At 41.3% G+C, this 27,292-nt stretch overlaps 1 protein-coding gene across 1 annotated transcript in view; it reads right to left on the reverse strand.

Annotated features, from left to right (window-relative positions):
• Nucleotides 1-397: 397 nt before the first annotated feature.
• Nucleotides 398-27,292, reverse strand: part of QSOX1 (quiescin sulfhydryl oxidase 1) — a 72,266-nt gene continuing 45,371 nt past the window's right edge. Inside the window, exons 6-12 of the mRNA XM_042463566.1 lie at nt 26,531-26,676; nt 19,122-19,259; nt 16,867-16,996; nt 11,782-11,898; nt 10,468-10,612; nt 9,162-9,338; nt 398-6,061 (exon numbers count right to left, since the gene is read on the reverse strand). Of these exons, the coding sequence (XP_042319500.1) occupies nt 5,217-6,061; nt 9,162-9,338; nt 10,468-10,612; nt 11,782-11,898; nt 16,867-16,996; nt 19,122-19,259; nt 26,531-26,676 (1,698 nt within the window). The 3' untranslated portion in view covers nt 398-5,216. The remainder of the gene's footprint in view (nt 6,062-9,161; nt 9,339-10,467; nt 10,613-11,781; nt 11,899-16,866; nt 16,997-19,121; nt 19,260-26,530; nt 26,677-27,292) is intronic.

Below are 27,292 nucleotides of genomic sequence, written 5' to 3' on the forward strand. Positions count from 1 at the left end.
TGGCCAGTTCATAAGACAACTAAAGTTTCAGCTATCAGGCAAGCAACTTATCACTAGTTAAGACTAAGGCCTGTTACAGACTGCCAAAATAAAGCTGCTTCGGGTCTCTTTGGAGGTATGCTATTTAAATGATGCATGGGTCCTAAGAGTCCGGAGGTCGCGCCAAAGCCACACTCCATTCCTAAGCACTGGAGGGCAGCTTTGGTGCAGCTTCTGGATTCTTAGGATGCATGTATCATGTAAACAGCATACCTCCAAAGAGACCTGAAGCAGCTTTATTTTGGCAGTCTGTAACAGGACTAAGTTTTGTGAACTGGCTTCTTCTCTCCCCTTCCCTATCATCTGCAATGCATCATATTTATAAAAATATGAAAGAAAAACTGTAGTCACACAAATATTTATTAGCAAAAATAAATTTATTCCACAAACACAGAGACACAGTGAAAGCATGAAAGACTGGATGCTCCTTGTATCATTCCTGTGCAGTAGCTGCAGTGGAGAAGCCCAAAGGAAAGGCAGCAGGTCAACATGATTTGAATCTAAAGTCCCATTTCCTTTCTCCCCACTTCAAAGAAATTTCCCTACCTCAGGGCTCTGGAGCATGAGAGAAAGAAAGTACAGAAAAAACAGATTTATTCATGAGTACAGTGCAACTCAAGGCAAATGGAAAAGTCTTCCACAGCAGCTGAGGTAGACTGCTGTAACATACAGATTTCTGAAAACACAACACGCCCCTATGGGCAGATGTTTGTGTGTACCTGATATAATTAGCAAGTCACTTCAGTTTGTGAATGCCTACCTTCCTCTAAGAAAGGTAGTGTTACATATAAGATTGTGATATTCTCTTCCACACTCCTTGCCATCCATTTTGTTTGGGGCAGCAAAGAACATCAGATGTCCTGCAAGTCTTGCCAACTGGTGAAGGCAAGCTTCTCTCATGGGGCATAGTGCAAAAGGGATAGGGGGCTGAAATCTGCTCAAGAGCCCTTTCATACTACACAACTATAGCACTACGATTTCATTTTAAATCCATGGTTCCATTCTACAGGAGGTTATAGTTCAGGAACACTACTTAGAATTTGTAGACGGAAAGCTCTTCCAGTGTGTTGCCAAACCACAAACCCCACGTCTCTGCAGGATGCAGCCAAGACAGTTAAAGTGGAACCAGAGTGCTAAAACGATGCAATGCAAAAATGCTCAGTTCAGCAGATAAGAAAATTAAAAGTAGGACCAACGTCATGGCCATGGATCCTACTTTTCACAAGTCTACATTTTTCAAGAAGCCAAAATTTTATCCCCACCATTTTCAGTGACAGCGAATTGACAATCCATAGGCTGGATCTGACCTCTGAAACAAAATTATTTGGGCACTGGTGCTTAAGCAAAATTTAAATTCGGGGGGGGGGGGGGTCTTATAATGAGACAGGACATGGGAGGAATCAAGTCATAAATAAGAGACAGAAGCAAATTCAATTTAATATTACATCTCTGTGTTGTATGTAATTACAGTACATCTCCATCTGAGCTCCAGCACTGTAAAAATCTAGTTACCATTAGGTGGTGAAAACTATATTACAGAGCCCAAGCAACTATGATCTTGGCTTGTGAGGCAAAATATATTTGTAACCTCAGACCGTTGTCTAGTGTACAGACACACGCACACACAGCCCAACAGGAATACATCACTACTAAGGAATCCCAGCTACTAAGCAAATCTGGCTAAAAGGCACTTGTATGTCTTTTATGTCATGGTTTCCCCACTAGTGATACCTGAGAAATGTTGAGATTTTTTAAAAAATTGTTGTTCATACCACCAGCAGATTAATGCTTAAGGCCATACAATTACTGTAGCAGACAAGGATAGTTAAAACAAAAGGGGTGTAGCAGTAGTTTTAACCAGAGGTCTCGGGCACAAAGTCCGACACATCCATATAATCAGAAAGAAAACCTCATGCAAAGCCTCAGAACTCCACCACTTAAATAAAATGTTTTTTTAAAAAAGAAAAGAAAGGACTAATCTCGGTTTTTAGTATTATTGATAAAAATAGTTAAAACTTACCACTTTGAAAAATAATCTTCAGAAATCATCCTGTTACATTAAACAATGAAATAGCAACGTTTCAAAACATATAGGAATGCCTTTTTGAGCAACATTCAACCACCTTTATCCATACTATGTGGTGCCTGATTTAATGCTAACAGGGTGCCAAGCACTCAAACTTCAGTTAAGCTCACAGTCTAAACCAGAGATAGCCAACTTGATCTAGTCCCTCACTGTTTTATTTTTCATGGTATTGTACATCTGTTCCTGGGAAAACACCCTGCTCTACTCAGTCAAAAAGGTCATACAACTTGAAACCATATTATCCAGTCTATACAATGCATTACATTATGCCAGTTTTATTTGTAGAACCTGGTCATCCAGGAAAGGGCTACATTGTTCCATCCTCTAGATTAGCATTTGGAAGTTATGCTTGCCAAAAATATGGAGGCTGACCATCTCTGATCTGAACAATTTGTAACCAAACCACAGTGGGAAAATAAATGACAAATAGAGATAGGCTACAAATGCTTGGCCCCTTTAGCTGTTTTGCCAAGATACTTCTCCCCCTCACCTTTTCTTTCAAACATTAAGGCAGCAGCCATGACTGAACATAATAAGACTGAGTAAAATTGCTGCACTGTTCTGTAGCCAGAACAGAAATTATATGAGGGAGAAACAAGGGAGGAGAGCCCATTGCTGGAACCCTATAGCTAATGAAAGAGCTTTCTGAACACTGTCAAAAGTGTTTCACTGCATTTGGAAAAACAGTTTGGTCCTCATCACACTGCCATTTTATGATTAGTTAAATTAAAGAGCACTAACATAAATTTATATGGTGTGTTTCAACTGTTTGAAGCACTTCACTTACATTAACTCAGTGATCTTACTACAATTTTGGAAGACAAGCCTGTTGCAGAGGGGGAGCTGTGGCTGAGAGAATATGGATTCCCAAAGCCCACTGTGGTAAATTTTGAAAACAAGTGAGATTTGAATTGTGAACTTTCCAGGTCATCACTCACTGCTTTTAGCCACAGTGCTAGGCCAGCTCAACCAGGCTGCTATAGAAGCATGGGATCATAACAAGGCACTTAAATTGCAGCAAGCTCTTTGTCATATGTGGACACTTGCCATGTCTTATTTGAAAGCCCAGCTACTATAACAGTGTACACTTGGTAATCATCTGTCTCTTCATTTTGTTACTCCTTCCTTGCTTCTGCCATGAAAAAATTCACGTGCATTCACTCTTTGCTTATGTACTTAGCATGGCATTACCCACTGATATCTTCTCTGGCAGGGGCTGGTCCATTCTTTAAACCAGGAATGGGGAACATGAAGCCCTCCAGATATGCCTGTGTTGTAACTCTCGTAATCCCCCACTAGGCTGGCCGAGGTTGATGGATGTTGCAATCCAACATTTGAAGGAACACTACTGTCCATTTCTCTTTTAAATCAAGAGACTACTACTTCCCCTCTCTACTGAACTGACTCAAGAGCTCTTGAAAAGGAAAGCTAGCAAGTTGTTAATGATTATGTGAATAAGGACTGGTAGCTACGGGGGCGTTAAAAGTCCCCATGTTTGAGCTGATTAATATACTTCCCAAATCTTAAGTCTATTTCTAGTTAAATAAGCATGTTCAGTGATCTGTCTCAGAAAACATGGACAGTCGACCTTTGCCTCATGTCCCCTACCAAGCCTCCTGACAATCTGTCCTACTGCCTATCCACTATTGATCATCTCTCCTATTGACTATGGAAGTATAGGAAACTGGGTCAAGATGGTGATGATGGGGGATACTGGCCAGGTTGGAATTAGGGGCAAATGAAACTGTATAGCTGGTAGACTGAGTACTTAGAGAATGGCTGGTGGAGGGAAAAGCTGGACTATGAGCGTTGGTGGGAAGGATAATGTGGAATCAACTGCTAGGAAGACAGCAGCACTTAAAAAATGTGGGCCTTTTGATAGTGAGACAATGTTTGCTGCAAGGTCCTTATGCTTAGAAGAGTTTTCATACTTGGTTGATTTATACAAGCCACTGCCTAGCTCTGAGTGTTAAGAAGAATTTTTGTGTCTGTTTTTGTACTTAGCAATCTTCATTTCTTTATAGGAGTGACATTCCACATGTTCATGTCTATATGCCTTTTTCTTTTGATCTCCTGATCCAAAAAAAGCAGTGGTGCAGTCCATGAGAGGCAGCAAGAAGTCCTGCCCTGATTCTCTTACAGCCAGGCCCAAAGGAACACCTGGAGAAGGAAAAGACAAGTGCCAATACCATTTGTGGCACTTACATTACATATACTTAATATCAAAATTGCAAATGAAGGAGGAGAAGGCTCTGATCATCATCATCAATACCAGCTGCAAACACAGCAACACACATGCTGGCTTTACTGAAGGTAGTTTCAAAAAGGCTCAGACATTTTGGAATCGAGTGAGTAAAAACAGATCAAGGCATCTTCCAACTGATTATTTTAGACTGTGATTCTATATCTACGATTCAAGGAACTGGGAGACTGAAGTTTCCTCAAAGTATTATTAATGCACTCACAGATAATTCAAGATATCATTAAAAAGTCAGCCTCTCATTCAGTAAGTGGCACACTATGTGGAGTGTCTTTAATCTGGAAAAGCAGCCTTTAAAAATTCTTTGTCTCATTAATATTGAAAACAGCCATTTTGCTGCTGCTCTCAAACTGGCCATGTAAAACAATCAAGAACCATGTTAAATGCTGATTTCCTGAAGAACTATGCTACCTAGTGAAACCCAAATATTCTCAACTAAATAACCCCAAATACAGGTGAAAAAATTAATATTACCCTCCCACTTTTCAGAGAATCAAATAGTCAAAATATGCTCTGAAATACAAATGTACTCCCCTTTTTGACAGTCAACAATTTATACTCTGATACAGATAATCAAATGCAAACTACACAGGTGGTCTAGCAATTGTGATGAAAATACTCCTGTCTTTGCCACTGTATTTCCCTTAATAAAGAGAAGCTCCAATCCCCATTTCTGGATCCCACATGATACAAGCAATGCAAACCCTGCATATTTCTGCATTTGCATATCCACAACCAGAGTACAAATTGTAGTTGAGAAGCTGTCACATCAGGCAAGCACACACAGAGGCTTCCCTTACCCACCAGCTGCAGTACTTCTGCTGCTTTTCCTCAGGCCACTGGGAAGCCTGAACGGCCCTTGCGGTACCTCATGCGCATGCGGAAGAAAGTATACATGCCGAGAAGACACATAGAGGAGAGGAAATACAAGACAATGCACAAACTGATATCCAGCTGGGAAAAGCCCACTCCCAGTATGTGGAACCACTGGTTCCTCCTCAGGGCAACCCCATTCTCCTTTTCAACCTTCTCCTCCATGGTACCAATGAACTGCTGGCCTCCCCAGCTCTTATGCCTCAGCCGTTCCAAAGCTGCATCAGCATCAAAAGACTGCTGGTTCTCCTCCATCCGTATCAGGCCAACTTCCCTCTTACTCCGTCTGTGCCTGCTCCCTGGTTGGCCTGCCACCTTTAAGGCCTTGCTCTTGTAGTGCTGCTCACTGAAGGTGTCAAGATCAACGATATCTTCCTCCAGCTCTTTGGTCTTTGTACTCATTTTGATAATACTTGGTTTATGCAGTTCTGGCAAGCCTGATCTTTCCAAACCAGATCTCCTTCTCGTTACTCTCCCACTCTCTGGCTTCTCTATCCGCTTCTTGTCTTCCTCAAATTCATCTTGTCTGCCATTTTCTTCTTTTCCTCCCTCTAGCATCCGCTCAGTTTCATATTCTTTCTCCTCAATATCTCGCGCCTGTCTGACCAGAGGTTTATTAAATTCAACTTCACGCTTTATGAAATCCAAGTAAATATTGCCCCGTGAAAAATGTGCTTTGAGGAACTTCAGGATAGCTCTCTCATCCCACATACGCCTTCCATTGATTACTATTTGGCATGACCAGCACAAGTCTTGAGGAGGCCACTGGATCTTAGGGAATTTCGGATCATCACTTGGGGTACCTAAACAAAGCAAACAAAAAGTGAAGCTCAAGAGATTTTCTGCCATAAAGCGTAAGGATATCTTTATGAAAGATTCTGGCCAAAGATCAACAAGTCAAATTGTGGACCAGAATGCTGTTCTATCGGCAGAATGTAGCTGGTGAAAGGTGACCAGGTGGCATCCAGGGTCATGTTAGAGGTGCTGGCTAGTTAGAGACGAGTTGGAGTTGGACTGGCCAGCTGCCCAGTCTAACTGCTGAGTAGCACTCTTTATGGACAAGCAGTGTTTGCCAAATGAAAGTAAGTCTGATTTGTTTTTATTTTTTTGCAGAGTCACATCACAGCATACTTTTAAAAAACCAACCTAGATGCATCATGAAAATACTACATTCTGCTAAAGAATTCCATTTCACCTGTCTGAACTTTATTTTTCTGTTTTCTGCCACTGACTATTTTTAAGGATTCCCATATATATATATTTTTTCAAAAGAAGTAGACCTTTATATCCTTGAAGGTAAACAACTGCCTTGTAGTGTTAGTGTGCAAGTCCTCTCCAAAAATATTTTAGTGTGGTGATTATATGTTGTGTGGTAAGTGAACAGACAGTTTCCTCGTCCACCTGTGCCTCTCAGCAACATGGACAGGAGTAGCCAAAGAGGAGAAAATAATCCAAGACTACAAGTACACCAACTCCTCCAGCAGGCCACAAGCAACAACACAACCCACATTGCCCAGGGACTGCCACGGTCCTCAGGAGATGGTTTTCGGTTGCCACTGGTAGCTGTGGGAGTGGGGAGCAAGGGACAGAAAACTTTTCTTCACCAATCCCCTCTAGAATATAAAACAATGTTGTTATTTGAAATGTGTGTTGTCTACTTCACAGTGAAGACAAAGAGACATGGCTGAGGAGCTCATGGGGCAGATAGGCTGGACTGAGCCCACTGAGGGGGTGCCTATGTTCCCCGTCTTTGATTTATGAAGCCTACCACAAATTAAAATATTGTGAGTTCAGTTTAGGGGGAAAGAAGTGATATAAATGGACATGATAAGAACAGCAGCACAATAGTATTAATAGTCTTGTAATTATATAGATACAACAACAACAAGCGTCCACTAGTCACTTCTGACTTTTAGAATAACCTGGAAGGTTAACTATAACATGTTATGCAAAGGGATCCTGAAGCACCTCTGAGACTATTATTGTTGTTGTTGTTGTTGTGCTTTATTTATATAGTGCTGTAGATTTACACAGTGCTGTACATACATATACCTTTGAGACCAAGTGAGCAAAAAAACCTTGTATCATAAGCTTTTGTAGACTTGGTATACTTCCTCAGATGTATGGAGTGAACTAGTGCCTAGAAAATGTTATGATACATGTACAGATATGTATGTATGCCAAATTGGCTGAAAATCACAAAGGAAAGCAAATAGTCATGGGTGCTTCTGGTGAATATCTGAATTTATGGCATCATGATAGTAGTGAATGTTGTCAACAACAAATTTGCTAATTCTCACATTCACTAGTGTGTCTGAACACTTTTGGACAGTCAGAAAGGGTTTCATCACCATTCTGTTATAGTTGTTGAGTCTCAAAATTTAACCTATTGGTCTGCAACCTTTACCCACTGAATGTGCTGATGAAATTCTAAAGGAAATATTAGCACACATATGATGGTTGTTACCTACACCCTTGGCATGAAGGACTAAGGGCCAGGAGCAGGAATTACCTAAAACAAAATTCCTATTGTATCTGTATAGTACCGTTTGCATTTTTTTTTCTATTACAGAACATTGTATAATATTGTACTATTTTATATTGTTTTATGCTGGTCATCAACCATAATAATAAATTTCAATTTCAATTAATTTCAAGAGGACTGTGATGGTGGGTTCTATTCCTTAGAAAGGTAAAAAATATGCTCTCAGGCTAGGGAAAACAAGGTGGAAAAACCCCAAGAGAGACATGACTGTCTTCATCTAAGGTTTTCTTAAGAATTCCCCAAAGACTCAATTCTTTTGATTTCTCACGGGCGTCACCTACTCCTCCCCATGTCAGAGGCAACAGGCCTGGGGAACAAAGGATTGCATCTGCGTGAGAGAAACTGAGCATTTGGACAGCCGTGTCTCAAGAGGAGGGTCCTCTCAGGGCACGTGTCAACCTTTAGAAGACAACACGCCATCCTCCCCCCCTCCCCGCCCAAGACAGAGAGGATTTAGCAGTTACATCTCTGGCTAACAATGCCAGCTGCTTGTTCTTCTAGTGTCAAGGGCTAGAGCTGGCCCCTTTTCTCTGCCTTGTCACAACTGAACTTTTGTCTGGCTGAGGTTAACTCTTGGGGTTCGCTTGTCTGCATCACATCACTTTAATTCCTCCCTTTGTAGAAGACACAGCAAGCTCTGTTCAGCATGGTGGGTGGCAGGGCTGTCTCTCAGGTTTCTCTTCAAAACTGCAGGTTCTTCAAAGGCAAAGCAGGGAGTTATTTGGACTCCCAGAGCTAGGAATTAGGCATGTCGGATGCTTCATTCACAAAAACTCTATCACAGGAGAGCCAGGTTTTCAGAAGAAACAAAAGCAATTTGTTTTCATTCATGATGGATGAGTCAATTCTTTCTCCATCAGTCACTTACAGAAAAATAGCAGGAAAAGAGAATCAGGCATTTGGTTGTTGTTTCTTCATCAAGAACATGGCTCATTTTTAATTTATTACATTAAGACACAGATAATCAGGCCATCACCCACTTTCTGAATCACGGTCCAGCATTATTGAAAAAAAATTGGCCAAGTAAATCTAGAGGTTATAGTTATAACAACTACAATTGCAATCAGAAACAGAGCTTCTGTACATGATAGAATTAAGTGAAAATAAAACTGACGGGCAAGATAAGGTTTTGGAGAACAACTCCATCATCCCCTGCCTATCTTTGCAACATGATAGAAGCAGCTCCAGCACCACAGGCAACATGTTCATCTCCCTCTTTCTTATTGTGCACTCAGGACTAAATTGAGGAAATAGGAGACCTATCTGCCAATAATTATTAATGGGCAATAGTAAAGATGCATTTCCTGAGATACACAGACAGTAGTCAGCAGATATCTTGCCAGAAATGGGGTTCTCACCTGCCAAGCGATGATTGACTCTGTTGTGCCTTGACCAAAGCCAAAGAACAGCCCCATCTTTGTTCCTCACTTTATCCATGGACTCTGCCGCCATGCCTTCAAAGTGTTCTGCGCATTCCCGGCAGCCGAAGAAGTACCTGACATATCCTCTCATTGTAGGAAGGATTTCTGATGGTGCTGGGAAAAAAAAAGAGGTGGTAGGGATGGAAGATAGGGCCATTAAAATGAAATACTGAATGCTGGATGGGGATGGCAAGGTCTTTTTTTTCCTTCCCAAAAGCACAGCTAGTTCTGTTATCATATGAGAGCAACAAGTGATTACAGGAGGCTCTCTTTGCACTACATTTCGAAAGAACAGGCACTTTACTCCTGATATTACCACTGCTGGAGTACAGTATACAGCACAGTATTTTTTTCTACTGCCAATTTAGAGCTAAGTGAGATGGGTTGTTGAAGGGTAAAGGGAGTAGAAATTTAAAAAGAGGTTTAATTTTTCATCTACTGCAACAAAGAAAAAAGCAGAGACCCAAATAAGAATTGCAATACTCACCAGGAGACCAAGGGAAAGGAAGGAAGGAAGGAAGGAAGGAAGGGTAAGTACAGTGGACCCTTGTTATACACTGGGGTTTGGTTCCAAGATCCCCCATGGATAACAAAATCCGTGGATGCTCTCAAGTTCCATTAAATATAATGACATAGCAAAATGGTGTCCCTGATAAAAAATTGAAAATCAAGGTTTGATATTTGAAATTTATATTTTTTGGAACATTTTCAAACCGTGGATGCTTGAATCCGTGTATAAAAAATCTGTATATAAGAAGGGCCAACTGTATTAGGCACTGCTCTCATGAGCACTACTTCTATACTGCAGATCCGTTTTCCCCCCAGCCACCCTGTACATATTTCACATTCAGTGGGGAGTAAGCCTAATTGGCAGAGAAGGTGAAATTACTAGAGGAATATCACTGTTTGAAAGTGTTAAGTGCAAACATAGCCAGATTGTTTAGATCTACACCAGCCTTCCTATCCACATTCATTTTCTTTTCAAAATCCTCTGGTTGTAATAAATGACAGTGAAACAGTGACCAGGGTAACGGGTACTGCAACTCTATGGTGCAGCTTTAATGAAAGACCTCAAGAAAATGGTGCAAATGTAACGATAATGACTGAGACACAAGCACACAATGCTTGCCAAGCTGGGATGTGAATTCACACCATCCGCTTCCAAGCAAAATCATACTTGAAACATGTTGGTTAGGATTTAAAACTATAATACAGAGATCCAAATAAAGATTGCAATACTCACAGGCAAGGTTAGGGCTATGCAGTGCTTCCTGCACTGTCAGGAGGTGAAAGAGAGTCCAGAGCCCACATGGGAAGCCTCGAAACTCAGGTTTGCTTCCTTGGCATCCTACCCAGAGTGGGTTGTCTGGCAACCTGGCGTAGGGAAGCTGAAAGAGATGGTGGGAATCAAGCTCTCACAATATGACACAGTTGCAGACAAAGGAAAAGGAGAAAGACAACAAAGAGTGGAACAGTAGTTTTTCAATTGTGATCTGGGGAGTCCTGGAATTTCTCAGAAATGCAGGGTGAAGATCAGCAAAGGTGGACAAGCTTCCTCTGCACTCCTAAGCATCCTAGTACAACATCTGGCTGCCTGGGCTTGAGGAAGAAGCACTTTGGGTACAGGGTTTTTTTTTTTTAAACCCAAGTAAATAAAATCAAATGAAAAGAACATACCCCCTCAGGAACACTATCCATTTCTTCCAGGTCTATTTCATTTCAAATATTGATAGGTTTTCAGTGAATGTATTACTTATTTGAATTCCTATGCAAGAATTTATATAATATCTTTAATAATGTCAGTTTCACCATATATATATATATATGTGTGTGTGTGTGTGTGTGTGTGTGTGTGTGTGTGTGTGTAATATTCCATAAATACTGTATTATAAAGCCATTTGGAGCTGTAAAGCAATAAAGTTGCTTTTTTCTGACTTTTCAATGTTTCAGCTAATGAAAATATTAATTTCTTAATCTGATTTCTCAGTGGAATCCTAATTATTCTTTTTTAAATGCTTGGATCACAGGGAATATCAAGGTCAGTCATGACCCAAAGATGTTTCCAATAAATTTTGATCTAGGACAGCTTCAACAATATGATATGGTTACCATACTGCCAGCAAGTGTCATTTAACATAATATATATGCACTTCAATCACATATCAGGGTTACTGTAGCTTTAAATAATTTTTTGCTTTCAGGATTAGCTGACTACCTTGATAGGTAAAATAATAAACATTCATTACATCTAGGGTAATGGGGAAGCTGAATGGGCTTGACCTTCACCTCTACATAGAACATCCTTCCCATGCTGATGACCTTCATATGCATTGGCTTACATCTCCTATCATTCAGAGTTGGTGTAGGTGGACAGGGAACAGTGGCATAAGAACACCAGAATCCTTTTAAAAGTACTATGGTATTCCATGGAAAGAGGCAAATGACCCAAGTTGATGCAGAAGCTTCTCATATAAGATGAAATGTTTAAAAAACATTTTGGGCAGAAAATGTAAGAGAAACACCAGAAACAAAAAGCCCCTTGTTTCATTCACTTTACCTCTGGATTATTCCTAAGAGCCCTTTCCCACTCGTTGCTTGAAATGTTTGTCTTTAGCTTCAGCCACAAGTCGAGGTTGCGAAGATAGTTCATGACCACACGGCGTCCAGGAAAATACTGGTGCAAAAATGAAAAAGGAGAGGCTCGTGAACATTTAGCTGTTGCAGTGATGAATGCAAGAGGAGTCAAGCACTGAGAACCATATTTGGGCCCACATGTATTCTACGATGCTTCAGAACCCTGATGTGCAGAGCGGTGATTTATCCATGCACTTCACGTCAAGTAGATACATGTCACATTGGGAACATTTTCACAGGTAGTTCATTCAAAACAGTGGGTCGTCCCTTCCCACCACCTCCTAGATCCAGCCATCACTCCTCACTTGATGCTACTGGCCAAGATGGGCAAGGGTTAATAAGCAGATGGTAAGCTCTACTTCTTCAAGCATCCTGGCCACATCCTTAGCCTGCAATAACTGGCAATCACCCAACACTAATGGCAATGAGGTCTAAAAAGAAGTATCAGTGCAGACAAAGTGATGTCCAAGACTGAGCAGAAGGGAGCAACTTCATCCACAAGATTCTTAGCACACAAGCTCTCATACCACTGACTGCTACAGAGCCCCAGGCTCTGCTGAGGGAAGAACTAGTGCAAGGATGAAGAATGTTTGACCCTCCCAATGAAGCTGAACTGCAACTCCTACCATTCATCTCCACTGACGCTTCTGTTTGGGGCCAATGAGAGTTATAGTCCAACACATTCCCCAGCTCTGCATTCACCTATCCTTTTGCATTTTTGCCTGCCTGCCATTTTGCTACCTACGGTATCCAGTTGTTGCCAGTATCCAAACACATAAAACATGGAGGAATCCCATGTGCTCTGTGGCTGCTTCTGGCTCATGCATCTAGGGCTTTCAAGTGGGCTCTGAAGGATTCATGTCCAAATTCATCTTCTTGCTAATACTAAGAGATCACCCCCCTCCCCATTTCAGATGCTTCTGTAGCAAACAAATCAGCCTTTGTGGGCCAACAGCCAAGATCCAAATCTTGATCGTAACTCCAAAATAGTCTCCAAGGAACACGTAAAGCTACTTTGACAATAAGTCAACTTAAATCCGATTAGCATCAGCACTTTAAAACCACAAGCACTCTGGGGAGAGGGGACCAAAGAGCTACATACACTCACTGGGGGTGGGGCAGGGGAAGGAAAGAGCCATGCCAGAGGAAGAAAGACAGGCAAATGGGGAAATGTCAGGTTGAACAGAGAGGGGATCATGAAGAGATGGAATAGGAAAATTGATTGAGAGGGTGGAGGAAAGGAAGAGAGGTTTGAGAGCCCTTTGCTCTTATTAATGGAGCCTCCATGGACACACCTGCTAGGCTTCCGAATCAGTGAGTGTGTTCTGAATGGGAGCGTTACCATTAACTTCCAATGCTGATTTTTCTTTTTTAAAAACCCCTGAGGAAATCTGATTTTCTTTTATTATTTTCCTAAATAGCATTGTAGGTGAGGATTAAGCACTTCCTGTTCACAAGGCTACACAAACACTGATTCAGACTGTATCAGGATCGGACATTTGGTGTATCTGCTTGGCTGAGGACCCAATGGGACGAAGGTAATCAGCTGTGGGATAACGACAAGGACCCTTCCAAGTCAGTCTCTCCCTAAACATAGCAATAGTTATTGCAATGGTAATCCTGCTCTGTACAAGGCAGTCCAGACTAAGACCGAACCACCTTTCTGGATCAGTATCATTCCACTGGCAGCAGTTCTTCTAGGTCCTTGCAGTCCCTTCCAACCAGCTGCTCCCCCACCCCAACCTTTCTATTTCATATCCTTTGATGCTGGAGATGGTGGACCTCTTTGGATCCTGAAGCTGCAACGCTGTATGGCCTCCAAAACTGTGTGTCTGCTTTGAATGCACAAGAGCCACATCAAGAAAAGTAGATGAAAGAGATGCAACAATGAGTGAGAGACAGTTCCAGCCATGATTAGTTAAATAGCTGGATCCTAGTCAATGTGCTCCACCCAGTGGCCAAAATCTTGCACCACATGTTTCTGCTGGATTCAGTACTGTTATTTTCATTGTTTTTCCAGAGATATAGCTTTGTGGTTTTGTTATGGAGAAGAGTTTGTGTGTACAAAAAAGTTATGGAGTACAGGGTGATTCAAAAGGAATGGTGCAAAATGGAATAAGAACACCTTTAATTTTGCACCATCCTTTCTGAATCATCCTGTACTTCTGAAACGGTGAGAGAGAGAGAAATGGAAAAAGTTTCTCTGGATGGAAGCTCACTTCATCACAAGGCTTGTAAATCCACTAACCCTACAGCAGGACATATGTTTCATGTTCTGAAAATGATCAAATAATTAGTTATTTTAAAGAACATATATTCATATATTGCAGTCAGCAGTTATTACATTATTAACATTATTAAATTACCTATTTTCTAGTTTTACTGCTGGAACAGCTTAGCTTTACGAATGGTTGGCTACCAGCATTAAAAAAGAGAATTTACTGTTTTGTTAGAGTTCTTATGTTCACAGATGTAGCATTACTCTAAGTTGCAGGGGAACTGAAATTAAAGAATGGGGAAAAGTGTGGAGGCTTGAGTTCTAAGGAAGCCCAATAAGAGATTGTTTTGTACAACACAGAGGTTGAGATATATGCCTTATTGTACAACTTGCATGCTTTGTGGCACATAAGTGAATTTTAATCTTTTAAGAGTTATCTGATGCTGGAGATATTTTTTTTTTAATCTAGAATTTCCTTCTTTTCAGGTGATGGGATAATTCACTGAATAATGTGAGCCATCTTGGGGTTTGGACGTGCAGAGAATTTAACATCACTACAGTTCTGCAACAGTTAATACAAGTACTGTTCTTTAAGGTGTTTCACATATATTGTGTGTATAATCCTAATATCAAGCCTGTAAAGTAGGCCATTTTATATTATCCCTATTTTATTGTCTTAGGGAGTGCTTAGTTCACTGACAAGCGATACAGAAATATACTTGCTGTCTTCAAGTTTTTCCTATGGTTCAATTATATTGGGCATAAAAAACCAGAAACATTACCTAAACATTGACAGTAAGAACTGTTTGAGAGTGGAACAGGGGGGCTCAGTGGGTGATGGAGTCTCCTTCTTTGGAGAACTTTAAACAGAGGTTGGATGGTCATCCCCCAGGAGTGCTTAGGTTGTAAATCCCTGCATGGCAGGTCATTGGATTGGATGACCCTTGTGGTCCCTTCCAGCTCTATGATTTGACAGCACAGTCTATCTAATATTCCATGTTAGTAAAGAGAAATGATAATGCTCACACAGAGTGGCTTAGAACAATCCTGTACTAGGTTGTTAACAAGCAAACCATCATATATCTATTTCCTCTCCTCTTTCCTACACTTAGCTTTTCAAGACTATTTATCCTGGAAATTCCACAGAAATTTACAAAAGCATAGTAACTGTTCAGGAGATAACCAGGCTAAGAAAAGATAAGACAAAACAAAAGTTGTCCAGACTGTTGGGAAGCTGGATGCAGCAGCATCTTACAATGTAGGTATTCAATCTGCAGCCTCTAAGCTATATTCAGCTTTGCAAAGCAAGGCAAAATTTTTGAACACCCAGGATGCACCAGCATCCAAATCTTTCCCATGAAAACTTCTATTTATTTGGCAAAAAAAAGAAGAAGAAAAAAAAAAAAGAAAAGTTCTGCAATGTTTTTGGCTCCGCCAAGTCCATTTTAGACCCAGGAGAAGAAGTCAGCACAAAATCCTGGTTGACTTCTTGTGATAAAAAATGCCTCTCCTGAGCCTATACAGTCCAGGGTGAAGTAAAAATGTGGCAAACTTGCCCTTCACGGGATTGGATTGGATTACCGAAATGTTTTGATTCTGTTTTTAAAGGCTCTCCAAGGTTCCATGAAGGACCAATGTACACAGATCCCACCCTGAGAATTGGCCACCCCTCCCTTTGGATCGCTTTTCTTTTTGTATTTTAACCTGGGAGCCTCTGGAATGCACTAACTCCCACATTTTTTGTGTAATGCAAAAAGTGCTGCAATGGCAGAAGATGATGTGCTGTAACAGCTCACATGGCAGCAAATGGGATTATGGGAAGGAATCCTTTAAAGTCAAGAATTCAAGCTGTTTCCTGCTCCCTCCCCCCACCCCCATGGAAAATGACTACACAATACAAGAAGCATGTTCCTCAGGTTCCCTCACAATATCTCAGCAATGTCTGTGAAGGCAAGTCACCAGCTGTGTGAAATGTTTATTTCCCATATAGTGTGCCCCACCACATTCTGCATGAATGCAAGAGATTCTAGGAGACCTGAGACACACCTTGGAAACTATTGCTATCCTAAGCTTGGTTACTTGTGTGTTCATGTAGGTCAACACCAGGCCTGACGTGCTTTGAAGTTGATCCAAATGGGGACTAGGTGGAAGTCAGTCCAGCATTCCTTTGGTTTTGGGGAGAGGAACATTCTTCCAATGAAGGCTTACTGATCCACCTGGAAAGTAAGTCAGGGTGCAGCTGACAGTGGGTAAACTAGAGTAGCATAATCCGTTCTCTACCTCTTTTAGACTAAGTAGCAAAAAGAAAATAAAGTAATTTCTAGGCCCAGAGTCCAGAAAGGGTTGCACATAGCTCTTGAACTGCAGATACACAAGTCCAGCCCTGAATGATATTGTCTATCGATCCGAACAGTGAACCGATTCAAAGAAGGATTTTGAACCAAGAAGCCATCTTCCAACCTATCTGTAGTCAAGAGGACATAGAATTAAACTCAGGAGCAACCCACACTGCAAGTACACAGGAATACAATTGACCATCATCACTCTGAAAAGCAATGGACCAAACTGCCCTAGGAAATTGATTTTCGCTTGGCATTTGCTTAGAAACAAAAGGGCAAATTAACAGTTTACATGTGAAATCTTAAAATGGGGTGGTAGTGGAATCCAGAAGAAAGTCAAGAGTTTTCACATGACTATTAAAAGCTGGAGTGGCTACTGTGAGAGTAGAGAGAAAAGTGAGGAGGGAAGAGTAGACACTGGGGCAATTCCTCAAGGCTTTGTAAAGCTCACCTTGGCCAATATATTCACGTACTGCTTCAATGCAAAGAGCCGCTCCTTGTCAAGGTGGAGAAATCGTGCTGCTTCAATCCTTAGGGTGTAAAGCACTGCAGACTCCAAGTCAGCCATGTACACTTTTCTTCTGCAGCAGAAGATGAACACAAAGAAGGTTGGCTAAATATAACAACCACATCACAACAACAGGATCAGTCTGGCAACCCTGGGGCATAATAAACCAATCCCTCTTTTGGCATTAAAGGGAGGTACTTAACTTCGCTAACCCATGGGCCATGGTGGCTGGGGGGTACTGGGATTTGCTGGCCAAAGGTGTGTTTTTCTTTAAAAAGTAATTTTCCCAAGCACAGCCTGTTAACTATATTGAGTGAAGCAACCAAAAAAAAACCTGAGCACTGATCGCACAGTCATCCACAATCTTTATTAAATTCTGAAATCCACCATCTGCTGTAACAAAAGGAAATAACAGAGCTCCGTGGCATCTTAATAAGTGAGAAAATAAGGAGTGAGAAAATAATGGTGCAGAGATCTATAAAGCAGATGTGGAGAACCTTTGTCCCTCCAGGTGTTTCTGACTGCAACTGTCATGAATCCCAGTGATAAAGGATGACTAAAATTGTACCCAAATGCATTTGGAGGACCAATTGTCATTTAACTTGGACACATGGGAAAGGCAGCAAACGTGGATTCCAACATGTTCTCTTTCCACAAATTTGCTTTCTGTACTTACTCTTCCTTTATTTTCAAACCATACCATATCCTGAACAAAGCCACTATTTTTATAAACGTTTCATTGTAACAGTGTCATCTTCATGCTACACAGCACTCCTTGTTCCACTCCCAAATTTCTTGGCTGTATTTTTAAAAAGATTTCTTGGCAGCCAGACAATGCGATCCTTCAACTTCAGTTCACCTTTCTGTGAAACTAGAACACCTGTTGCTTGACTATCCAAGGCTAGCAAAATATCTAACATGACTTCTAGACCATATGGATACTACTTTGCACACAACTGAAAATCCTAAGCTAACTGACAGGCTGTATAGACTGGCGTTTTCGTTGGCCTCAAGGCAGAGTGGGAGCGTGGCATCTGCACGTCGGCTCTCCCAATTCTGCCCCCACACCACCCACCTCATGAGACTGCATCACACAGCATCTTCAGCACAGTGCTTCCATGTGCTGTGCTGAAGAAGCGGCGAAAATGCACTGCAGCCACGGCTAGGACACACTTTTCATGGTGCAAAAAGGAGCCACTTTTTACAGCTTCTTTTTGCATCATGGAAAGACCAGATTGGGGCCGTGGTGTATAGTTGCCCCAGCCCCAATCAGGTGAGGAAAGGGGTGGCACAGAGGCTCACCTTAGGGGCTGTCTATTGAGCCCCTATCTCACTTTTTCCTTTGGCTACTTTCTCTGGATGGAAGTTTCTCAGCTTTAAAGAATTTTAAAGCAAAAACAAATAAGACCTCATGGCAGAATTCAGAGACTGTCTTCTCAGAGTAAATGTGCATATGTGCATATACTAATGTGTACATTTTCCCTATGAACCAACATTCTTGTAATTAGAAACCTAGCATAACCAAGAGAAGACTGACACTTAATGCACTTTAGAGCTTGGAAATATAAACTTTTTTGGCTTACAATTCTAAAAATCTACCCAGGATTCTTAAAATTTGATGTGTAGTTTTCTATATGCTGCAAGGGTTTGTTTTTTAAAAGAAAAATACAGGGGTGCTTTAAGCGAATTTATCATTGTTAAGTTATTGCATATCATATTTAGATTTTCTGTTTTAAAATCTATTATAAACTGCTTTCAGCCCCATTCAGGATAAAAGTGGGATATAAATCAAATAAATAAATTTTAAAATGTATGTAGAAAAAATGCAATAATAATAATAATAATAATAATAATACTGTAATAATAATAATACAGGGGTGCATTCAGTCACGTATTTACACCATCTCCTCTACATATTCAAAAGTTGTATAACCCAGAAACCGGCGGGTTTGAGCACTGTGCTATCCCTAGTTTCAGAGTGCCAACTCCTTTTCCTGCAGACTCTTCTTTGTCCATTCCACCTGGCCATGTGGTTTGTTACGTCTCTTCAAGGCCCTGAAAAATTCACACATGGTAACTGCCTCTGTTTGAAGAGTGGTGAGGCTGGCCAGTCTGCAAAAGTTCTGTATGAACATTTGAGTAGACTAGGTGACAAAAGGCAGTCAAGGAACAGGATGCAACTCTAGGATATCTCTCACCTGTCTGCCACCCTCCAGGGTGCAGGGGCAGTCGTTGGTTCTGCACTGGGGACCATAGTGGGTCTGAAGGAGTTTCCTCGAAAGACCCTGGGTAAACTCCGCAAAAAGCTTGTGTAAAGGGGTCTCGAGTCACCATTCCTGGAAAAGAATCAGCGAAGAGACAGGTGTGAGACAATTGCTACTTTTATCCTTCTAGCCTTACATCATATAACTCCTTAAGGTAGTAAAAAATATGTTTTAACCTTCATTCATGAGAAATGCAAGAGAGAACACAAAACTGGCTACTTTGTTTCATATATTAATATGCATGGCTACACTATCACTGGTGGGATGGGGTGGATTTTGTACCAAGGAAGCCTTAAAATTGCTGCAAAAATGAGCTGCTGATAGTTTGCTGCCCGGCTCACTATCATAGGTGTAACCATACTTAAAGTTCTGCACCAGGAGCCCTCACTTCAGTTACTGTCTTTCCCAACTTGGGGTCTGCAGATCTTGTGGAACAAAACAGTGACCAGAAGCCCACACACTTGTGATTCTGCCTATGGGAGTTACAAACCGTCATAATCTGAGAAACTTCAGTTAGGAAAGGCTTCTTTAGTTTGCAACACATCAATATAGGCACTAAACAGACAGGCAAAAAGAAGTGCTTTCAGGCTGACTTGAAAGTGTGGCATTTAGATGACACATGCCTTGAAGCCAGCAGGAAAGTGCCCTCTAGGTGCCTTATGCAGAGAAAAGCCGTTTCAAAAAGAAACAGCTTTTTCCCACTTCTTCCTGGCTTGAAGCCATATCTTGTGGTCATGACATGAGCACTCCAGCTGGCGGTGCGGTTGGTGGAGTTTCAATGTGGCTTCAGAAAAGACAGCTTCAAGACACTTTTCCCTGCCCGTTTCGCCCCATAGATAGCCTCAGTGCTGTCTGTATGCTCTTGCTCTCTGCCCTCCTTCACATTTGTCAGTTACTTTTGCACCAATATTCACTAAGCTAATAACAGACATTCAGAAAGTATACACCAAAGATATCCTCATTGGCACATGTTCTACTCCTGTAACTGTCAGCTGTTGCTATAACAATGGTAAGGTTGACCCATCTACCTTTCTGCAATTCTCCAAGGAATTTTGTACCTGGATGATAGTATTAGCTTTGCTCTCTGAAGTTCAAGAAAATTAATGTCTCGAACTTCAAAGACTCTGAACTCATTGAGTCTTTACACCATCTCAGTGCCAACCTAGTTTGGGACTACTGTCAGGATAAATGTGATATGCCTTATGCTCTGAGATATTGGTAAAAAGGGCAAGATATAAATGTGATGGTGAGGGAGAATTTTAAAGAAAGGAGCTTTATAAAGTTCAGATGATTACAAAAGGATGCTGGGAAACAGCAGGCAATGTTTGCAGAATATTCAAAATAAATGGGGCTTCCAACCAAGCCATAAATGAACACAGCACATCAAGTAGATTTATGCAAAAGCAATAGAATTTGCATTCATCTTCCTGCCTTTGCAGCATAATTCATTTTCCAGGCAACAATTGGAATCATTCATGCAGATTCCCAACACCCAGCTGCCACCCAAACCAGTCTGACACAAATAAGGAATAGTCATTTTTGCCTTAGGGTAAAATGATAGCCGTTATTTTCTCCATAGAAAATATATTATTATTTAATGCTAAAAGAGAGACAATCTATGGCTCACATTATCAACCTCAGATTCACTGGATGTACTGGACCTAAGCTGTAGAAAGGTAAACACACATCCACACATACTCTTTTATTCTTTGTCTCTTATTTTACCCGACTCTTCTTCAAATCATGAGCTTGGAAGTAATAAATCACAAATGGTATAACTACTTGTAATGAATTAACAATTCTTTTTGTAATGAAGGCACGGCTCAATCATGTTAAAGAGTAATCAAACAAGTGAGAATGAAGTTACTGCTGTCAAGACATTTTTTCTGGTTACTTCTAAAAGTTACTTTTAAAGGGCATTTTGGAGGCATTTGGGCAAGAATTGTTTAAGTTTCATATTAGTTGTTGATAAAACCTAAAGTTTGTATTTTTAAGGCAATGAGCAACACACTTTTCCTCAGCACCAGAAAAAGTAACATATGGAAAAGCTTTTGTGGCTGAGCCGCCTTGGGTCCCATTCAGGGTGAAAGTCGGCATATAAATGAAACAAGCAAGCAAACAAATAAATAAATAACACAAAATATAACCTTTCCAGCTCTGATTGACATCAGTCATATCCAGCACATAGGATCCACACAGGACAAACCTAGCCTCCATCATCGTTTAATTCATAGGCAAGGTGGATCAAGGTAGGAAACTCTGAATACCCCCCTCCTGGGAAAAAGCTACTTCTCCTGCAACACAAAGCAGCACCAAGTGCACGCACTGGGGTGGGAAGTAATAGTGCCAGCAGTAAAGTTCCAAAGGAACCACTGTCAGGAGAAGTCCCTTTCCTCTTTGCTTCCTCAGTCTGGTGCCTTGCTGCAAGCAGATGGCCAGGAGACGGCATCATCACAAACAATTTTCTCCTCCGCCAGCTCTGCAGCAAGGAAAACAATGGCTTTCCTGCTGGGTGAAGCTGGCATGAGAGAAGCAGAGTGTATCCTTCAGTACGGCTCACTGCCTACCTCAACAGTTCTTAGGAGAGGCTCTGCAAATTTCACACGCACCAATTACGAAACCTGCTACAAGAGGAGTGGGAAATGCTTATTTCCCATTGGCACTGGAGTGAGTGGTGCCATCACCTCCCTAAGGCCCTTCCTAAGGAAATCACTGTGCCAGGGTGTTCCCCTTCCTTATCACACTAATGCCTTCACTGCCAGGTGGACATCAATCATCAGCTAAAAGCTGTATGTGGTGGTGGGGGGGGGGGGATACCATCTGCTTACTATTTAATGTGCTATTGAGTAGCAGGAATCTGCCAGCAGGCTAGGCACAGGTTCCATTGTTCTCTGCCAGCATCTCAAAACCAGCCATTGTCTGGCTCCTAATGAACTTTTCTGCAATTAGAAAAGCACGTGGAGGACCAGCTGAGTGGTGGCAATGTTTGCTTCTATGTTTCTGTGTAAGCGCACGCACGCACACAAATGTACATAAAGCTGAATGCCTTCCAGGTTTCGCAGACCACACTCCCTTACCTCCACAGAAATGCAGCAAAATCTTTTTTACACAGGCTGGGGGAAAATATTACAATGCAAAGAAAAACAAGAGCACCTCACAGCAGAAATTGAAGGTTTCTGAAATTTAGGTGACTGTCACTGGGGTTAAGGGCCACCGGAGTGACAGATGCAAGCACCTCATTGCCACAGATTTATGCCAGTGTTGTGGGCGGGGGAGAAAGAGATGGTATATAGGTGATATAAAGAAGATTCAATGTGACGGTCCTTTCCCCAACAGCTGTCTACTCCCCTTACCTAGTACAAGAAGCACAGTCGACCAAATATTAGACTTGGACTGAATGCAAAGCACAGATATCCTTGGACAAGACCAATTCTCTCAGTCTTAATTCCCCCACTGGCCCAACGATGGGTTGTCCAGCAGTCCCTGTCACTGACACTTATCTATGAATACTAACAGAGAAGAGTGTCAATGTGTCTGTCTTTTTCTATCTTAATTTAGTGCCCATAAAATCTAAATGTCTGAAATGTGGCATGCATAGTGAGGGGACCCAAAGGGACATTTGGATCTTTTGGTCGCTAAAATGGCTAATTGAATTGATTTGAACATTGCAATATCCTCTTCAGCCATTAATTGACACACTGCCCTATTCAGCAAAAGAGGAAACTTCAATTAAGGCTGCTGCCACACTGCAGAATAAGGCAGTTTGACACCACTTTAACTGTCATGGCTCTACATTCTACTGAATCTTGGAATTTGTAGCTTATTGTGGCACCAAAACTCTGACAGAAAAGGCTAAATATCTGACAAAATTACAGATCCAAGAATTATATAGCACTGAGCCATGGCAGTTAAAATGATATCAAACTACATTAATTCTGCAGTGTGGGTGCAGCCTAGGCCTGTCATATTCTTTATTCCAGACAACCTCTACAAGGGACAAAGACATAGAAGAGAAAACAAGACATCAGGCACAACTGTTGTTTACCTCTGCAGGGCCATCAACTTTTGAAAAAGTTAAGAGATGGAGAAAGATGACAGGGAAGGGGACAGAAAGAGGACAGGGCCCTGCTGCCTGGTAAAAGGGATGAGGGTTGACAATGATGAAAGGGAAAGGCAGAACAAGCACCAGGTTAGAGGGACAGAAAGGCCATCAAGAAAGAAAAAGGTGTTGTGGGAGGAGGAGAGAAAGAGCAGAAGGCAAATGAAGGGCACCAGAGTTGGGCGCAGGCTGAAAGAAGAAAAAAACCAACTGATGGATGCAGAAAGAAAAATAACTCCTAGTTCTGTGAGAGAGGCAGAGTACCAGGCAGGGTGGATGAGTGGGCAGGGAAGAGGAAAACTACATGATCATCACACAGGTGGACAGAAAATGTACCTAGGTGAGTGGGAAGGAAAAAGCATTCAGGTGGCATGGCAGAGGGAGGAGGGGAACAAAAAAGTTTCTAAGCCATGAGAAGGTGAATCCTTCTGCTAGTAAACAAATATGTAAGTAACAGCTGGATATTCTAGCTTTCTATATTAAGTATCCTGTGATGTGTGTTTGTACGATAGGTATTAGAAAGAATGGGAATCTAATCCCTTCTGTGTCCAGAGAGAGAAAGAAATATGAAAAATATCTTCTGACAGGTGTTCTCATATTTAATTAAGGCATAGAACTAATTGGCTATGAGAGTCAGTGTGGTGTAATGGTTTGAGTATTGGACTATGACTCTGGAGACCAGGGTTCGAACCCCTGCTCTTCCTTGGAAACTCATGGAGTGACCTTGGGCAAGTCACACTCTCTCTGAACAAATCTTGCCAAGAAAACCCCATGATAGTTTCACCTTATGGTCACCATAAGTTGGAAACTAGTTAAAGGCATACAAGTAATTGGTCCTTAGAAGCCCAAGCATTTACTTCACCTCACCAGAAAGACATTTCTACCAATATGGGAAATGCTGTTATTACACTATGTTAATCATACTTTTCTAAACACTACCAAAATACTGACAACATGTGAGTAGTTAGAATGAGGAGTTCAAAAGTTGTGACTGCAAGCCATGAACCTGTCAGCTGAGATAGTAATTCTATTATTGCTGCTGTTCACCCCAGGTATTTTTTTTACGGGCAAAACCTGCAGGTTTTCCATACACAATTTCATGACAAGGACAGATCTATCTGTACAATAACACAGACTGAACGGAAATGACAGGAGGCACATAGCTATGCTATGCATACGCTGGTTTTATATCACTCAAGATGTCATGACTTCTCTCAAAGATTCCTGGGAATTATGGTATACTTTGGTAGCATACCAAAGAGACCTCTAGTGCCAATCCTTCACAGAACTACAATTCTCAGGTTATTCTCTCCCCCCCCTTTTTTTTTGTTTTTGTTTTTACTAGAACAGCCAGTTAAGCTCTGTTCTGTAGATATATCCGGTGAGGCTGGATAAACTCTAGGAAGAACAGGAGTCTTCCATTGTTGCATATCCAGGAGCTGTTCTGAGCCCTAACCTCAAACATGGGGCTAACCTTTAATTTTAATTAACATGTAAGGGCTATACTTTTGTGTCTGACCTAAATCTAGTTGCTAGTCCCAATGAGAATAGATCAGATGAATCAACCAGTGAATAGTGAGGCAAAATTTATGTAAATCCCACAACTTCGAGTTGGGACTAGAAGTTGGATTTATGCCTCACTCCCTAAACCTGCTCTCATTTCAAATCTGTTGCCCTCCAGATGTCTGGCATTATACTATCCCCCCATTATCCCCAATAGACATGAGAGCTGGGGGTAATGGGAGTTGTAGATCAACACATCTGAAGGGTGGGTGTCTGGTTGGGGAGGAATGCTTTGGAGAGCTTTGTAGGATCTAGGTGTGTGACATCATGGCAAAAGTAGAACAGCCACATCACTATCTGGTCTCTAACAACAGCATACGAGATGCTTCACTAGGCAACCATCAAGATACATCCACACCCTCCATAAACAGAGAAAACCTTTGAACTTGTTGAGTTTCATCCCTAGGAAAACTCTCTACTCAAGGCACACCCAAAAGAGAGATTCGGGATCCTGGCCTCAGGTACAACAGGATCCTCCCTTCTGTGAAGACACTATCCCACAGAATGACCCAAGTGACAGAGATGCACCTGAAAACTACCTTTAGCAATGCTGTTGTCTGAGGCCTGTGCATCTGCTGATGCTATGTCATAACAGAGCTGGGAACAGTAGAGATCAAGGTTGATATCCCACTGCAATGATGGATTACCAGTCAGAGAATCTAGGACCCTATGGAGCTATTTCTGCTTTTCAGATGGCCAGAGATGAACTGTCACACAGAACAGGTAAAATCTCATTGAATCCTGAAACTAAAAACCCAACGCTTGGGAAAGTTACTGTTTATACTACAACTCCTCGAATCTGCCAGCAGGTACAGCCATACTGGATGGAGGATTCTGGAAGCTAGAGTCCAAAAACGCAATGTTTCTGAGTTTTTAAAAATCATTTGCCAATTTCTCTCTTTTGAAGCAATGTGTGAAAATATATGGACAGTTTTCTGAAACATATTTCAAATCTAGCATGGTGAGAATTCCCCACAGGGATTAACTGGGATGCCACAGAATTCTGATTAATGATGGGCTGATCCACTAACACCTAGAAACAGCAGGGTTTCCATCCCCATCAACACTTGTTCAAAGCAGGATAGGAACCACCAGCACACAGTCACACCACCAAATGACCTGCCATTGTCATAAACTGCTGCTACTGGTTCTTTCTCAAGATAAGGTCAGGATAATTACCAAGGCTGGTAAAAGTTACTTTTATAGACCACAATCCTCATAATGCCTCAGCCACTATCTGAACCTCCAATGCTTCCCTTGTCACCCCACTACTTTCCTTAAGCTCACCTAGCCAAAGATAGTCTGTTCTGAAAACAAGAACAACACTAAATGTTAACTAAACATGTTTCATAATATATAATTTACTCCACCTGTTGATTTAAGATTTATCTAGGTGATCACAGTCAGGGTCTTCTACTTCTGAACTTTAAAGTCCACATAAACTATACAACCCATTAAAGCATAAACACAGTCATTATTATTGCAGAGTTTGCACAGCACTATCCTGTGAGCCCTTGTGAAATGTTGAGCCTTAGTTTAACCACCGAAACTTAGTTTAGGCTGAGAATATGAATTTACTTTGTGTTGTGGTTAGAATGAACACAGATTGTAAATAACTTGTGAACACTGAAATGAATGCTGTGTAAGAAAATATAACTTATGTAAAGGTAAAGCAACTTACACAGGGATGCTCCTGCAAGAACCATTTTTGACAAGCAGGAAGCCAGAAGGGAAGGTCGTAACGTTGAAGCGCCTCACTAGCTCTTCATTGCTCTTCAGGACTCGCCGTACTGCAATGTTTTCAAACTGGAGCATATCTAGAGTCACCTGTGGTCAGATATTGCATTGGTTAGTGTTACAGAGTTATGCTTTTACAGTTGATAGCCACAAGCCATACCCATCCCTTCCTGTAATTCCTTATCTCAAAACCTGTCATCTCCCAAAAGTACCTTTCTCAAATGTCACCTATTTTGCACTGTCTTATCTGTAAAAAAAAATCCTGAGGCACACTTGCTGTTCTTGAATCTGGGCCGTCTCCTCTACTGGCAGCTTCACTATCTCCATTTTACTTAAGTGTTGTCTGCATGACCATCATCTTCCACATACACATTCAAGATGCTTATATTCTCGTGATTAATAAAGATACAGATGAAATATCAACAACGAATTACAGCCCTATTTCCTTAATGAATAATGATGGTAAGGTATTTGCCACGGTTTTGGCAAAGAGACTGAGGAAACTTTACTCCTAGAATATTTATAACTAGACTTGATTTTTGCCAAAAAGAGATATACATGTAATGTAAAAACTGTTTTGAACATTATTGAATATATGGAACATCACAGTGACAGCCTTTATCTTTTTAGATGCAGATAAAGACTTTGACACTATTCTTGAATTACTTATTTTAAGTTTCGAAGAGAATAGACTCTGGAAAAATAT

Source organism: Sceloporus undulatus, chromosome 4, assembly GCF_019175285.1.
Source record: "Sceloporus undulatus isolate JIND9_A2432 ecotype Alabama chromosome 4, SceUnd_v1.1, whole genome shotgun sequence".
Lineage (NCBI taxonomy): Eukaryota > Metazoa > Chordata > Lepidosauria > Squamata > Phrynosomatidae > Sceloporus > Sceloporus undulatus.